General features: G+C 56.6%; 1 protein-coding gene across 2 annotated transcripts in view; it reads left to right on the forward strand.

The window, feature by feature from the left end:
- Positions 1 to 16793, forward strand: part of TXNRD2 (thioredoxin reductase 2) — a 49455-nt gene that overhangs the window by 22326 nt on the left and 10336 nt on the right. For both annotated transcript variants that reach the window (XM_059140307.1, XM_059140305.1), the window contains exons 9-11: positions 4984 to 5003; positions 5869 to 5960; positions 8735 to 8909. In XM_059140307.1, coding sequence (XP_058996290.1) covers positions 4984 to 5003; positions 5869 to 5960; positions 8735 to 8909 — 287 coding nt within the window. The remainder of the gene's footprint in view (positions 1 to 4983; positions 5004 to 5868; positions 5961 to 8734; positions 8910 to 16793) is intronic.

Consider the following 16793-nt stretch of genomic DNA (forward strand, 5'->3'; position numbering starts at 1 on the left):
CTGAGGGGGAGGCCTCCACTCACACTTGGAGGGGCTGTTTCTGCCAGATTTATTTGCCTTATAAATATTCCCTGTGTTTATTTTAACTCGCCTTTAAAATGGAGCTGAAATTAATATGGACCTGAGGGCTGGCCCCCTGGCCCTGTCGTGCCTCCTGTAGCGGGTGGGGCATCTCCGCTGGGTCCCGTCGGGAGGCATGGCCTGTGGTAGAGGGTACCCAGCGAGTGTGGTCCCCACCAGTCAGCTCCCCACGATCCCATCAGAGATTCCCGAGGGGCATGGCTGGCCCCGCGTCCCTTGTGTGCTCTGCAGCATGCACATGGGCTCTCCTCCCTCCATCCCTTCCCATGATGGGGCATGGGCAGCATCGAAACCTTTTGGGGTGCATTCAAGTGGAGCACAGGGGCCAGTAGCCCTCGGGGGCGCCCACAGCCCTTCAGCCTCCTTTGGTTGTTCCAAATCTTTGTCCCCTTGAGGCACGGACCCCAGTGGCCACAGAGGTGTTGTGCCTCCCAGACATGTGAGGAGCCCCTCCCCACTGTCTTGCTTTGCTTGAATCCAGCCTTGGGGAGCCCAGGGCTAGAGAGATGGCAGAGAGGGGATGATGAAGCTCAAGCCCGGCTTTTGGGAAGAATGAAATAGTCTTCACGACATGGCTGGGTGCCCGGCTTGGCACCCAAAGTGACAGATCATGTATGGAAACCTCCACTGTATGCAGCATGAGCTCCCAAGTCTGTGAGCAGGGCCCTCGGAGGCCAGGCTGGGGCTGGGGGAGCCCTGGTGCCCCAGACCCTTGGAGCCACACCCTCGGCCCGAAATGGGACCACAAGATTGGCATCTACTCAGCCTCAGCCACCCGAATGCCAGCTTTGTGGCTGGCACAGGTTGAAGAAGTAAGGAAGATTCTGGGGGAAGAACAGGGTCCCCTGGGCAGGGAGCAGGGAGCCCCTTCAAAAGTAACAATCAGGGGAATAATGGTCACTTCCAGAAATTATCGACCACCAGGGGAGGAAGTGGGGGTGCAAAGGGAGTGCGCTGCCCTTCATGGGGAGGCTTAGAGACGGCATCTGCGTGTCCCAGATGTCCAGCCCGGCGACTCCCCGGCAGGTGGAAGGGAGAAAGGTAGGCCAGCTCCCCACAGTGCCTTCAAGGAGGCAGGCCAGAGAATATCGACTCCACCTTTGATCCCATGGCCTGGTGATCTTGGCTCACTCAGCTGGAGGACCACCTCTTCCACGCCCTCTGGGCCTGGGCATCCTGGCTGGGACCTGGGCCTGGCCTCCCAACCTTCCCCGGGCCAGGATCTTCAGGTCTCCACCGCCTGTAACAGTTTAGGTGCCCTAAGGGTGGGGAACCGGGGTCACTCTGCTCCACACCCCCTCAGCTCCCCAGCCCAGCTGGTCAGCACGCCCGCCTGGGGTTCACTCCAGGTCTGCAGGCTAGCTCTCTGCACAGCTGGGCTCTGAGCTGGCAGCTTGGGGGTGACCCCAGTGCCATCACCTTTCTCTGACAGCAGAGGACTTGAATGAGACTGTAGCTACCTGGGGCAGCTCTTCCCCCATGCTGGCCTGATACACTCACTACTCTTCCCAGTTGCCGGCCAAAGAGTGTCCTGCCTTCCACAGCTGCTCTTTCCTTGTGGCCCAGAGCTCTGTGCAGCAGGGTGTTTCTTTAACTTAGGCTGACCTTATACTGCCTGTCAGACCTGGTCCTAGAAAGAGCATTTTTTTTTTGGACCCTTATTTCAAGTCTGGAAGCTGATTAGGTATTATGATCATTCTTCTCTTTCCCTGAGCACAAAAGGGAAGGATAAAATTTTATCCTGCAAAGAACCACAGCCATTGGGTTGGAAAACCTCCTTGCTGTGAATTTTTCTCATTTCCTGCTTAATACCCATGTTCGTTTGGTGTGACACCTTGTGTCCAGCAAAAGGGAGACAAGCTCTCTGCCTGCAACTTGTCTGCCATCCCGTAAAGTTCTCTCCCGGGTGTGTCGAGGGCCGCTGGGAGGAAGACAACCAGGAAAACAACAACTCGGGGTGGCATTGTTAAGAGGCCAGAACAGAGAGGCTCTGGCTGGGCGCAGGTGGGCCCAGTGTCGGACCCAGATAGGTGGGATGGGGCTGGCAGATCCCAGGCAAGCCTGGAGCTAGCCCCCACTGGGGAGGAGGCCTTGCCCCACGCCCATGGCCTTCCCGGGGCACCTGCGCTCGGCAGCCCGCCTGGCATTTCCTGCACTGGTGGGGCTGCCAAGGAGCCAGGTGCCCGCTCTGAGGCCCTCATTTTGTGTGTTCCCCTTTGGGGAGCGGATCAGGGGCCTTCAGACTCGAGAGGCAGGTGGAGGGCTCTTTAAGCTGGGGCTTCGAGGGTTTGAATTAAGGCTTTTGTTTCTGCTTCCTCCCCCATTCAGATTTTGAACAAGAAAGCCTGCCCTGTGATTAGGCTAATCCCACGGTTGGTTGTTACAGCTTCACATGAAATGTTTGCACACCGAAGGGCACAGACAGTAGGGTTGCCCAGAACACATGTACAATCGCATCAGGGGCTCCCAGGATGGAGGGTGGTGACTGGCCACATGGGCCAGTGCCCTTGTGTCCAGGTCTCTTAATGTAGTGACAAGGTGAGGGTTTCCATCCTGCGGAGGCTCACTTGGGCCCTTCCACCCCGGACCTGACAAGCTGGTCCTGACTTCTGCTGCTGCCAGCACCCCTGTCCTGTGGCAGGTCAAGGCCGGCACTGGTCCCTGCTCCTTGGCAGCTGACCTTGGCCCTGTTGTTCCCAGGCCCCCTTTCTGGCCAGGAGTTTCCTCAGCCACCAGAGGAATTTCTGTGCAGTTTCAAGGCTACAAAAAAAAACCCCCAAAACAAAAAAAAACGAAACAACAACAACAAAAAAACCCAGAGCCCAGAGCCCCTCTTCTGGCCCTCCCTACCTCTTGCGATCTAGAGACTCCAGAATCTGTCTTTGCTCTGGCGTTTTCCTACTTCAGCTCATTTGAAGGGAGTTTTCTGAGTTCTTGGAGCCTGGGTTCTGCAAAGAATAATGACCATTTGACAAATTGGGGGTAGGGTGGAGTGAAAACCAGTATTGTTGATAAGACAAGAAGAGACTTCAAATTACCTTCCAGAAGGCAGGACGCGTGTTTGTTTATGAGATTTGAGCTCTACACATGCAGTCAAGGCACCCACTTTGGAGTGGCTGAGCTGGCTGGCACCAGCCTCCTCCCAGATGTGCCCTCTGTTGGCAACTCAGAGCTGGTGGCCTGAGAAGGGTGGGTCCCCGTGACTGGGAGGTGAGAGTGGGAGGCCCAGAGTGCTGAGGTGGCTCCGGGATAGGGGGACCTGGGGGTTCCACATCTGTGTGGCCGCCTGCCTACTTCCCTGTCCGGCTTCCCAACCACACAGGGCAAGAAGTGGTGAGGGACCAGGGGGCAGCAGAAACAAAGCAGTCATGCTGAAATCCGGAGACTGCCCTCCCGCATCCTTAGCAATGTAATACAAGGGTCTGGAGATGTCCTGCAGGTAATAGCTGGCAACTGGCTAGCTCCTGCTGGAGGGCCCACGTCCCAGAGGCCAGAAGTCTCCAAGACAGGCCAGGACAGCCCTGTTGTCCAACAGAGGGGCTCCCATATCACACGACAGCATGATGTGGCTGTGGCTTTCACATCTTAGAGGAAAGCTTGTGCTTCTCACCACATACATCGAGCACAAAAGAAGTTAGATTGTGTCATTTTGAAAACGTCCTTCTGCAAAGACCTACCTGTTACACACCTGTGTGTGTTGCCACATCCACGTGTGGATCCACGTGAACGCCACCGTGTCTGTTTCTTAGACATTGCCAGGCCCATATGGGACCCTGAATGCATCTCCGTGCTCCTGCCAGCTGCGGGGCCTAGTGTTCTTCTCAACTTTCTCATGCGGTGAGCTCTGTTCACTCGCCCCGAGCGTGACTCCAGCCCAGTTCTGTCCCCGGCCCCCAAGAGGAAGCCGTGTGCCAGTTGCCTCCCGCGGGGCACCTGCGGCAGTATTCCACGGGATAGACTGCTTTTTGAAATGGAATTATATCATTAGTACCTGCCGGGATTAGTGCTGACATTGGGCTTATCCGTCCTTACATCACCTCCTCTTGTTCAAAGGCTGAAGGGGTGATCTGACAAGCCCACCCACATGTTGCCACCGGGGCCAGGAATTTTCGGTCTGTGTTAGGCTGTGCGCATGTGTGTGTGTGTTTGTGCTGGTGTGCATATGTGTTCACATATGCAGAGTGGAGCTGAATCACAAGAGAGGGCTTATGCCACTAGGGTAGATATTTTAAATGACTCTTCTGGGTCCCAGTGTCCTCTATGTCTCCCGCTGCCCCCAGGTGTCCTCATCTTTGCTCCAGGGAACTGGCCCTCCAGGCCCTGGCCTGTGTGAGGTGGGGCTGGACAGCCTGGCCTTCCAGGGTCCGAGGATGTTCTGAATAGCCACTGCTTTCCCAGAATCCTCCCTGCTGTCTGGTGCCCTCCCCATCCTGCAGAGCATGTCTGCCACCGGAGATCCAGAGGGAGCCCCATGGCAGAGTTTACATTAGGACAGAAGGAAGACCATTCCCCTTGTTCCACTGGGCTTTTCCTCCACACACCCGTGGACTCCACATTGGTCGCTCTCCTGGGATCTCTCGCAGGACATGGGCTATTCTGTCACTGACCACTCACATCCTTCACCACCTGGCAATTTTCTGATTCAGTGACACTGTGTTTGTCATTTATCTCACAGTCAGAGCCTCTGGGAAGTGGGTTTTGTACCTTGGGACAACCTGTTTGAACAGTGAGCCTCAGCTGATTCATCAACAGTGACACATCAGCTGACCAGGCACCTTGCAGGGAAGCTCAAGGGCCCTGTCCCCCCCGGCAGAGGCCCCCTTCAGGACAGCTGCACGGGGGCCATGGTGAGCCACGTATGGTACTCACCATTCTTTCCCTCTGTGTCCTTTCCTCTAACAGGTTGGTGGTCGGGGCCAGCTGTATCCTTTGCTGGCGTACAGGTGACAGCCGGCTGTGCTCACAGGCCTGAGAGGGGACACCCGGTTCCTACAGCCCCTCCCCCATGGCCCTCCCTTCCAGCAGGGAGGACCATCTGCTGCCTGGAGTCAGGCGTTTCCAAGGCCACTCAGGGCAGATGACCTGTACCCGGGGGACAATTTGAGGCTGACCTTTGAGGCTAGGGCTTCCTGGAGGCATTTCCTGAGCTGTACACTGAGACGCCTAAGCCCTTCAGGGCAGCTGGACACAGCCGTGAGGCAGGTGGTGCTCCCTGGAGAGCAGTCCCATCCGGGCCTGTTCCTTCAGAAGGAGCGGTAACACCAGATTGGCTCAAGGGAGGAGCCAGGGAGGATCTGAGGTCAGGAGAGGGGATAGCTGAGGGAAGGGGAAAGCTGGGACTGCTAGCTGGGAACCGGGTTCGAAGGTGGCTCTTCCTGTTCTTTCATGAAGGACACTCTTCCCTTCTGTTGCTACTCGGACCCCTTGGGGGTCCTGGCACCAAAGGCTGACATTAAATTACAAGGAGCCTGGACAGATGCCCCATGGAGGCAGAAGCCACCTGGCCTTGGGTGCTGGAGGGTTCCCCTGTGCCGTGGCTCTTAGAGTCCCCTCCTCACTTTGGGCATGTGTTCCTGAGGTTGGGGTGCGGGAGGGGGTCTTTGTGGCTTGTGTTGGGAGCCTCTTCCAGGCTGACTGGAGATTGTGGGGGAGCAGGTGGCTGGCCAGAGCACTGGGGGTGTCTGGCCACAGCTGCTGCTTTGCCAGAATCCTTCCTGCTGCCTGGTGCCCTCCCTGTCCCTTGGCTCCTGATGTCATGATCCATTAGCCTTCCTTAGCCTCTGGCAGACGTGGCCCTGGAGTGTGCTGGGTTCCTCACCGGTCTCGGATTGGACACCACCGTCATGATAAGAAGTATACCCCTCCGGGGCTTTGACCAGGTATGGCCGTGGGTGCCCCAGCTCCCACCCCGCGCTCTCTTCCAGGCGGGTGCAGGTGTGGTCGGGGAGTGAGGTCTCAGTCTTTCAAAACTGGCCCTTGTGTTGAGTGAGGAGATTGTTCCTAAAACAGAAAACACCTGCCAGAGTGTGGAAGGAGGGGCTGGCCCATGGAATGTGTGGTAACGTCCCCCCAGATCGAAGGGACATTGCTGGGCACAGCAGGCCAGCCTCATGGACCACAAGGTTGGGTCAACCCTCTAGTCCCTCAATTAGAAAGCAGAAAGAATGTGGTGGCTAGTCCGCTGTCCCCCGTCTTCCCTGCTGAACTCCTCTGGTGTCTGAGCAGGGTGCCACCTCTGTGGGGAGCACCAGGTTGGGAAGCAGGTACCAGACTGGTAAGGCCATGGGAGCCTCAGGAGGTGGCAGAAAAGAGGAATGTATGAGTCAAGACGAGCACTTGGTGGCTGTCCTGGCTGGCGGCCCACCCTGAGTGCTCAGAGTGTCCCACACAGCCTCTGAGGCCCCGCCAGTTCCACGTCCTGTCCACTACATGGGGCCAGCGCCTCTCACGGCCTGCCTGTCAGTTGGCCACTCCTGACAGCCACATGGCAGGAGCTCAGAGGGCCACCCTGTGGGGTCTGGAGAGTACAGGTTGTCCTGACCTGCGTTAGGGCCAGAGACGCCCTGATGATGGCAGAGGCATCCATGTCAGGGGCACGTGGTTTGCTGTTTGTTTGTTTGTTTTTTTAACTAAAATTCTTCAAGGAAAAGCCACCTATTAAAACCCAAGTCTAGGGGCACCTGGGTGGCTCAGTGGGTTAAAGCCTCTGTCTTCGGCTCAGGTCATGATCCCAGGGTCCTGGGATCGAGCCCCACGTTGGGCTCTCTGCTCAGCAGAGAGCCTGCTTCCCTTCCTCTCTCTCTGCCTGCTTCTCTGCCTACTTACGATCTCTGTCTATCAAATAAATAATAAATAAAATCTTTAAAAAAAAACCGAAACAAAAACCCAAGTCTAGGGCTGTCACTGTCAAGATGTCAAAATGTCCTCTCACGTGCCTGAGAAGGAAGACAGACCCGTCTGTCTGTGCTCTCCGGCCTTGTGAGCTCTTGCAGGGGTGGGGAAGCAGTGGGCCTGCCATGTACAGCGCCCAGCCCCAGCCCACCCGGTAGATGCTGTATATGCTGTGTGCTTGCTTTCTTGCTTTCTTTTTAAGATTTTATGTCCGAGAGAAAGAGAAAGAGCAAATGAGTAGGGAAAATGGCAGGCAGAGGGAGAAGGAGGCTCTCTCCTGAGCGAGGAGCCCGATGTGAGATTTGATCTCAAGACTTCGGGATCATGACCTGAACTAAAGAGAGACCCTTAACCGACTGAGCTAGCCAGGCCAGGCGGCAACATCTGGGAAGGTCTCGGTGCCTCGGGCCATGGGTGGAGATCGCCAGGCGCAAACCAGACAGGAGCCACATGAGGCCACGCTGTAGGACACTGAGAAGGACAAGGCCTATGGAGTGGGGGGCCCATAGGGACAGGGACCACTCAGAAGACTGGCCTTCCAGCCCAGGCAGAGGTTGGAGGCCAGGTGACTCAGGCCAGGTGACTCAGGCCCTGCCTCAGAAGGATGTGCAGCCCCGGTGGCAGGCACATGGTCTGGCCATGTGGCTCAGTTGGGCCCAGTAGTGTCCCCATGGACTGCGACAGAGACTCCAGGCTCGTCAGGAGTCCAGAGGGAGGAGCCGCCTACACTTGTGTTCCCGTGACTCATGTGACAGTCCTGAACAGGCAGGGCTCCTCATGGTGTATGTCTCTATATGAGCGGGCACCAGAGGATTTAAACAGTGGCTTCTATTTCCTCTTCAAAGAGGAAGCTTTGTCTGGCTGGGGCTCTGGCCAGCACAAGCCCTGCCACTGCCCACCCACCCCCGCAGTGGCCCCAGGAGCTGAGCCCCCATCTGCAGCCAGGGGTTACAGAGCCTCCGAGGCTGGGAGGAGGGAGCCCTCTCTGCAGATGCCAGGGTCCACCTCCACCCACCCCACCATGCCTGTTGCCTTGTATATCTTGGTGGGGAGCAGAGGGGCGCACCTACTGTCCCAACTCCCCAGAGGCAGAGAAGGTGACAGCATTTGGCAGTGGTGGCAGGAATGGAGCCAAGTGTCATCTCGTTCAGCCAGTGCAGAGCCCCCAGGGGAAAGGGGTGCTTCTCTGTCAGTGTTTTCAGTGAAGACTTAGTTAATCGGCATGTAGAGAAGACCCTGAAGGTCAAGTGCATCCTAACCCAAGGACCCCAGATTCTCGGATTTGGAGCTGGCATCAGGTGCTCTCCCAGCTCCGCCCTCCGTTCCACTGAGAACAAGGGGACCCAGAAGTGGGGGTGGACAGAGGCTCCCTAGCAGCCAGGGGGCCTTGGACCTTCCCCTTCGAATGGACCTTTCTTGGGCTCCTCTAGGGCTTTTTCTTTTCTTTTCTTTTTTTTTTTTTTAAAGATTTTATTTATTTATTTGACAGAGAGAGATCACAAGTAGGCAGAGAGGCAGGCAGAGAGAGAGAGGAGGAAGCAGGCTCCCTGCTGAGCAGAGAGCCCGATGCGGGACTCAATCCCAGGACCCTGAGATCATGACCTGAGCCGAAGGCAGCGGCTTAACCCACTGAGCCACCCAGGCGCCCTCTCTAGGGCTTTTTCAAGCAGGCAGGAGACCATGTCCTCTCCTCCCACAGTCGTTAGGAGTAGATGTTCTCACTGCCACCCGGGCCTCACAGCACATCTCTTATGCTTTGCAGCAAATGTCTTCCTTGGTCACGGAGTACATGGCGTCTCAAGGCACCCGGTTCCTGAGAGGCTGTACCCCCTCCCGAGTACAGAGGCTCCCAGATGGCCAGCTCCAGGTTACCTGGGAGGACCCCAGCTCTGGCAAGGAGGACACGGGCACCTTCAACACTGTTCTGTGGGCCATAGGTAAGGGCGCACCGAGCCACAGGTGAGCCGCATGGAGACCAGCAGCATCGCCTTCCCCTTCCTGCTGTCTCCAGAGCTCCCCTTGTCCTGCTGGCTTTCGGGTGGGCCAACTGTCATAGCATACCTCTTAGGCCATCGGAACAGCCCGTGGAGGTGTTTCCCTCACCTCCATTGGGTTGGTTTGAGCTCTGCAGGAGTAAATGCCTCACTGGCTTTTGTGGAAACCACACTTTGCAGATCTCCCAAGATGACGTCAGTGATGGGGCCGAGGCCTTGGGCCTTCCTCTGCTGCACATGGCTTGGAAGCCAGCGCACCCACATGTGGTTGTGTTCTCATCCTCCCATTCTCTGAGAGGTGTGGGTCTAGCTTTCTGTGGGGAGAGGGGGGCGAAAGTCGAGCAAGCATGGCTGGACAGAGTTAGCCTGTTGCTGCCATTGCCGGACGTACTCCCTCCGGGGCTGGCTCCTCCCTGCACCGCAAGGGAGCAGGATGGAGAGTGGGGATGGAGTAGGGAGACACCTGCCCAGGGCCTGGGCCTCAGCTGGTCTGAGGGAAGGGACATGGGCTCTGAAGAAAGGTGCCTTGGCCAGGAGCCAGGCGGGAAAAGCAGAGAGCTCAGAGTGTCCGTCGTGAGCCTGCCTGTGGCTGTGAGTGGGGTCTGGCCCTGTGCGCTATTTCCAGTTCACCAGGGTCTCTTTGCACTGAGCCTGGTCCATTGTCCCTCCTCCGTGAGCCCGGGCTCAGAACCGTGTAGCTGTCAGAATCCTCAGCCACCCCCACATCGGTTTATCAAATGTTTACTGAGTGCTCAGAGGGGCCGTCATGTCAGCGTCTGTCAGGACCTGGTTGGCCTAGTCCCAGCATCCCCTGCGGGGAGGCTCCCAGGAGGAGCCGGGCTGCGTCACAGAGCAATGTGCTTCTGAGAAGCTTCTCTGGTTTTCCTGAGTCCTCAGAATGCTTGGAAATCAGACCATGAGATAAACTCTGAGGGAGTCGGAGCCCTTCACTTGTGTGTGGTCAACACAGGCAGATTTAAGGAGCAAGGAAAACTCCTTGCAGTTCAGTTAGTGCCTCTTGCCCAAAACTTAGTAAATGGCCATAGGAAATACTCTTGTTCAGTTCATAAAAGTAAATTGAAGTAGGTTTATTTTGGTAAACACCGTGAAAGATTCTATAACTATTCAGGTCCAGAAGTGTAAGTTGACATTTATCTTAAAGTCCGTTCTAAAAGGGGCAGTGGCAAGTCTCTCCCTTCCCGTTTGCACTCCCAGTCTCTTCCTTTGTCCCCTGATAACACCTCGGGGACCCCAAATACCCACATCCCTTCTCTCGCTGTTGGACAGAGGCAAAGGCCTATGCCAATATGCCGTCCGCTCAGCCTACGCTGAGGGCAGCAGCTCAGAGGGCAAGGGGCTGTGCCCTGGGGAAGCCTCGAGGTCCTCCCAGCTTCCAGACAGGTCCCTGGTGGGTGACAAGCCAGGCCCCCGGTGCACATGCCTGCCCTCCCCTCTGCAGGAATCCGTTTTATTTTCTGTATTTTCAAAAAGAGCATCCCCCAGACAGTCTGCCCAATGTGATTGATGCTGGGGGTGGAAGCTTTTCACAGTCCTTAGCCTTTGACCTTGCTTCCCGAGGCGGCGCTGTGGTGGCGGCGGCGGTTTCTGGCACGCCTCCTGGGGCTGTACGGGCATGTGCTGACTTTGCTGCTAGCTCCCGGGCCAGGTTTTGTAAACAATCGGGAGCCACTTCCCAGTTTAACAACTGGGAATGTTTTCTGCCGGTTTACCCCGATAAGCCTTTAGCCAAGCATCGTTTCTGCTTGCAATGAAGGATGATCAGTGGGCCAGGAGGTTAAAATAAAGCTCTCTTGGGGCCCGAAGGGCTGGCGCAGCAAATAGCTCCGGCACCATGGGTCCTGCTTCAGTAGCGAGTGCTGCGTGCACACCGGCGGGACTTTGACGTGTGCGAAAAACAGGAGGGAAGGATGGCCCTCGTGTCAGGAGGACACACAGCAAGGGCCACGAGGAGCTTCCGTGGGGCTGAGCTTGTGCTTGGCACTGGGGTCATGGCTGGTGAGGACGGTCTGCGCAGGGATGGGGAGGAGCTGCAGTCTACAAGCCGGGAGGACTCCTGAGCCTCTTCCTCAGCCCAGCCTTGATCTCCACGTGGTGGATTAAACACATTAGCAGTTAAAGCAGTTAATTGCTGTGCAGGGGGCCGGCTCATTGTTTGTCTCTGAATCACCCACCCACACCAGGTGTCTCAGATAATAGACTGGGAACTCGCAGCGAGGAGGATTTCCTGTCTGCAGATGTGCCGATTACGGTGCTGAGTGAAGACAGTCAGCCTGCGCCTGCCTTGGGCTCGAATTCACCCTGTGCAGTTAACCAGTTGTGGCCTGAATCCTCAGCCATCGGGGGCGGCCGTTGGGGGCGGGGGGGGGGGGAAGCAGGGGCAGGATGGGGCAGGACAGGGACACTGACGGGACACTTGCGTGTGGAATCGCTTCCCAGCTGGAGCTCGGCTGAGGTTCAGCTTCGACTTTGTTTCCGAGGCTGGACGAAGGGTGGCTGGAGCAAAGCCCTAGGAAAACCAGCCGCTCAAACTCTCCTGTGCCCCCCAGCATCTCTAGCCTCCTGGAAGGTTTCCTGGCCCCCTCTCGAGGCAAGGGTGGACACTCTTGGTTCTTCCCTCCCTGGGCCACAAGAATCCTGCCCACAGTCAGAAGGCCCAGACGGCTGGTGTCCCCACCACCCGGAGTGCCAGGAAGGGCCGTCCTGGCCATTCCTCAGCAGCCCCGTTGGTCTATTAGGAATCAGCCACTTCCTCTTCCTCGGATTTTTGTCTTAGCAGGGAAATTGGTATCACCCACCTGGGTGTGAAACCCACAGATAACTTCCAAGTCTCTAAAATGGCATAAAGAGAGCCAGCAGGCGCTGGAGGACTGGCTTTCTAGTTTCTTGTTTTTGTTTTTGTTTTAAATCTTATTTATGTATTTGGGAGAGAGAACATGGGGATGATGGTGGTAGAAATAGCAGAGGGAGAAGGACAAGCAGACTCTGTGCTGAGCACAGAGCCCAACGGGGGGGCTTGATCCCACAACCCTGAGATGATGACCTGAGCTGAAGACCTGGATGGTCCACTGACTAAGCCACTAGGTGCCCCCCTACTCCGGCTCTCCAGCTTTAATCCAACCACCATATTGAGGACCTCCCTCCCTGTAGAGCCCACTTACACAAAGTATACCCATGGACCACAGCCGGGGAGGTGCTGGCACCTGTGGAGACAGGGATGGGGCTTGCGGTACCTGGGGAGTGGAGTGCGACTGCCCAGGGTGGGCTGCAGACTCGGGCTCCCCTCTCTACCACCACGGGGACTGCTGGCTTTGGTTTCCAGGGGGCCGCCTTGCTCAGCTACATTTAGCTAATGGGTCCTCCATCCCACAGACACCCCTTCGAGTCCTTGTGGACTGTCTCCCCACCCTCCACCCCCCACCCCTGAGTGCTGGGCAGCAGCACTAGGACCTGGAGGCAAAACAGAAGTGAGCCCCCGAGGCTGGGAATTCATGGGTGTGTGTGGAGGCGATGTCTCTTGAGTCCAGCAAGAAGGATGAAGCAGTCCAGGCCCCTGTGCCCCCTGATAGCCATGAGAAGAGCCCAGGCTGGTGTGGGGCTGCTGGAGAGGGACTAGCAGGTGGAACGTGGGTGCAACCTTGTTGAGAGAAGCCCAGTCCAAGGCCCCTGGGCCTGTTCTTTGGGGCCGTGTCATGCTGTGGCTGTAGGAAACTGCACGAAGCTATGTTCCTCCCGGGGGGGACCTCGGAGCAACCTAACGCGTTGTGACAGGTTCCCACACGTGGACTCCCCAGGTCACCTAAGGCCCACCTTTCTCAGCTCCCCAGGCCTGAAAGGGGAGCACTGCTCCTCTCATGAGCCTCACATATTCTAACACCTTTTTATTTCAGTTTAAACGTCAAGTTTGTAACTAGCCACGTGAAGAGAGACTCCAGTCTGTGTGTATGTGGTGTGTTTTCTTGGAGGGAAAGGAGATGTTCAGGGAGTTCTTCCTGTCGGCCCCCCCCCCCACAGGCCAAGGGAAGCGGCTGGGCCTGAGACCTCGGCCTTCCCCTGCCACACCATGTGGCCCTGGGTGATGGACCCCAGCTCGTGAGCCAATACCGTCGACTCTGGCTGTCATTCATCTCTGCTGTGGCTCACTGTGGCACCAACCCATTGCAGAGGCAGGGCAGTGGGAAAACAGCCTCCGTGCTCGCAGACTGGCCCTCTGCCCTCTGGGAAGCCCTGCACTGGGGCAGGCCGGAGAGCTGGCTCCTGCCCGTGTCCAGGGTCACCTTGACCCCCACAGCCGTCAGACCCAGGCCAGCCTATCTCCGCACTTATGGTCTTTTTACCAAATCAGATTCAATATTTGTGATTAGAACTTAGTGGAAGCAAGTTGTTTTTTAAAAAAAGAAGAAGAAAGTCTTAGTGAAAATGGTTATAAAGATAAATAGGCATCTTTTTTTGTTTTGTTTTGTTTTTGCATTAATGTGCACTATCTAAATTTTGCAAGCGCTACTGGGAGCCGTCAACCAGCAGGAAGGTTATATTGATATATGTAATTGTTACAGCAATAATTACCACCTACCAGTGAACGTGTCCCTTCCTGGGGGTTCCTGTGGACCAAACTGCCACTGGGCCTGGGCTGGAGGCTGCACCACGTTCCAGGGCTGGCTCTGGGGGTTTAGGGCCCATATGAGCTTATTTTATGTGTTGTCGGTGCTGCACACAGGCTTGAATGGGAAAGGCCCATGTTGTGTTTCATGCGGAGTGGACAGTGGTGAGAGGTGTCCTCAGGTTTTCCTGGGGGGCAGTGGCAGGTGCTGGTGGTCACAGTAAGCCTCCAGCCTCAGGTCACGCTAAGGTGCTCGGGTCGTGGTAAGGCTCACTTATTCATTCAGCAAACGTTGAGCCCTACCTGGAACCCAGGACAGCAGGTTGGGTCCTCTGCCCTGTTCTTGGGGCCCCTAAGGTGTAGACTGGGGTTCTGGGGCTATTTTAGAAGGGGCCATTTGAGAAAATAAAAGGAGCCCTTTGCTGTTGTCATCCTTTCCCCTAAAGTCCCAAAGATGACAAGAGACACATAATAAACTTTTTTAAAAGGTGAGCCTCAAGGGATCGATACTAGAGGTGCCAAAGGTGTGAGTTCTGCCTTCCCTGTCTGGCCCAGGGTGACTCGCAGGCCAGCCTAGGGCGAGTGGCTGACTCTTGAGGCCCATGCATGTTTCCCCCCCAGGAGGGATGCCAGGAAGGGTGCTCTGTGAACCTGTGTGAAGCTGTTGGTCCAGTCTCCTGGACCCCCACCCTCCTGATACTCGCCTGCGTCTGTGTGATCAGAGCCCCTCATTCGCCCTGTCATACTCCTGCTGGCACTTAAATCTTAACTCATTATACGGATTGCCCTTCACTCGTCGGAACGTGTGCTCCAGGCAGGCGTGAAATTGGAGGGAATGCCCGTTTTCCTGTAACAGGGAGACAGAGGCCCAGGAAACTGCATATGTCCAGTTGTCTGTGTCCCTGGGCCCAGCTGAGCAGGTAGGAAGGACCAAAACTGCCATCTGGGGAGTTTTTGACCTTCAGCTTTCTCCAGCCTTCTCCAGCTGGCTTGGTGAGCGTGGGGGCCAGGCTGCCTCCCCAGACCAGTAGCGGCAGCTGGTGGGACTCTGGGGCCGTGAGAGGAGTGCTGGTCTGGTCCAGCTGCCCCGGGAGCTCTCAGGCTGATTGCGGCTTCCTGCACTACTTCAGGGCCCCAGGATGTCCTAGATGCCAGGACTGTCTTATGTTGGTAACACCAGGGTCACTTAGAGGGACTCAGCAGACGAGGCTGAGCCTGGTGAGGGAGGCATCTCTAAGGATCCATCCACACATTGGTTTGGACTCTGCGTCTGAGGAGGAAGTGAGAACATGTTTGTTTCTGGAATCTTGACACCCTTGTTGTTTGCAGTAAATAGGAGTGTCACTCAGGTATCATGTGAGAAGCTCTTGCAAGGCAGTCAAGTCGTGGAGATACGCATAAATGAAATTAAAAAGGCAAGGAATGGGCAGTTCACAAGAGGAAATACAGCTACTGAATATGTGGCCCAAAGTCCTTAGTTTTACTGGTAAATATACTGGTAGTCAAAGAAGTGGAAATTAAAACTTCAGTCAGAGGGAAGGAACAAGCCCCAGAAGGGGCCACCATCCAGGCACAGCTCCCTGCCCTGGGCCCGGGGAAGCCCCGCCTGGTCGGCGGGCCTTCCTCTGAGGACTGTCCCGAGGAACTAAACCGACACACAGACAGACTGCCATCCCCATGCCGGTGGTGTCCAGGGAGCAGAGATCCGGGAACCAGGCCTGGGAGCCGTTCAGCTGTACTCAGCAAGCCCGAGCTGGGTACCAAAGAACCAAGACCCCAGGGAGCAAGAGATCCCGGGCCTTCCGCAATTTGGGCGTATTCTGTCTACCCCTGCTGCTGCTACCCCTTTTAAATTTATCTCCATATTCCTTGAGACCTGGGATGTGGTTAGACTGACATCTCCGAGGTGTAGGGTTACCGTGGTTACCACGAGGCCCAAGGAAATGCTTCTGGTCTCCCGGGACCTGCCAGGCAGGAGTGCTGTGTGGCCAGTGTCAGAGCAAAGTAGTCTGTGGGCAGCCAGCTTTGTCCTTGGACGCTCCAGCCTCAGCCTGGAGCAATCGCCAGGATACCGTGAGCCTGGCAAGCTGCTGGAGGCCCTGCTCCCTAAAACCGGCAGTCTGGGGCGGAGCCTAAGGGCTCAGCTCTGAGTCCCCTACCTGCAGGGACTCTTGGCCCACCCTGCAGACCCCCACCAGGCCTGCCCACTGGGCCCAGCTCTTTCCTTGCTGAGGCGCAGCCCCTTCCAGTCCCTTCCTAGTTGCAGGAGAAGCTCCCAGGTGACAGCTGGATCCCCTACTCAGGAATCAGGCCTGGGGCCCCCATGCTGCCTCCTCCAGGCAGGAAACTGGCCAGCGTGGCGTGATGCGCTCCACACACCCACGCGTCTCTGCTCACTCAACTAGGGCCGGCATTGGTGCTGTCAGAGGGCAGGGACCTCCAGAGCCTCAGGTCGCGTCGCCAGTGTCTGGTATGCTGGGCAACGGGTGTCCACCCACCCAGCACCTGATTCTTGCGGCCAAGCATACTGAAGAGGCCGGAGCCGACTCCCCATGAACTTGAGAAGCACGGCTTAGCTGAGTCTCTGTGTTTTGACTTCGCACTCTGGGAGAGCAGCTGGAGACTTAAGGTTTCCCTTTCACAGGACTTGGTCTTCCAGATGCTCAGCTTAGCATCACCAGCCACCCGATCTCTCGTGTATCTGAGGCAGCACGAGCTGTGGGAATTGTGCCTTTGAAACTGTTCGTCTTTGCCTTTAGGACATACCGGGAGCCCTGCGGGGCTGCCTCTGCCCTCCCAGGGCCCCCCAGGAAGAGCTGACTCCACCATCCCTTGGCTTAGTGAGACCACACTGTCTGAACTAGGGGAGACCTCTGCTGGCACTCGGCGGTGACAAGGCCCAGGGCTGGAAGCATGTGAAGCTCGGCAGGGAGGCTGCTGCCGCTGTCCCCTGCTCCTGCCAGCTTTGTACCCGAGAGTTGCTCACCAGGATTAGCCAAAAATGACTGCACCCAGGGGTGGTTATGGTGTGTGGTTTGGGCTCTTCCTTTCTGCCCATTTCTATTCTCTGCTCTAGAGGTCTCCAAGCTGGGAATATCTGCTGACCAGGTGCCACAGGCACACGAGAGGAGGAGCTAAGGGCTTGTAGCGTGGAGCTGCCTGAGGCCAGGCCTCTAGCCCCACTTGCTGCCAGAGGGGGTTTGCGTGGC

The sequence above is a fragment of the Mustela lutreola genome, chromosome 11 (assembly GCF_030435805.1).
Source record: "Mustela lutreola isolate mMusLut2 chromosome 11, mMusLut2.pri, whole genome shotgun sequence".
NCBI classification, from domain to species: Eukaryota; Metazoa; Chordata; class Mammalia; order Carnivora; family Mustelidae; genus Mustela; species Mustela lutreola.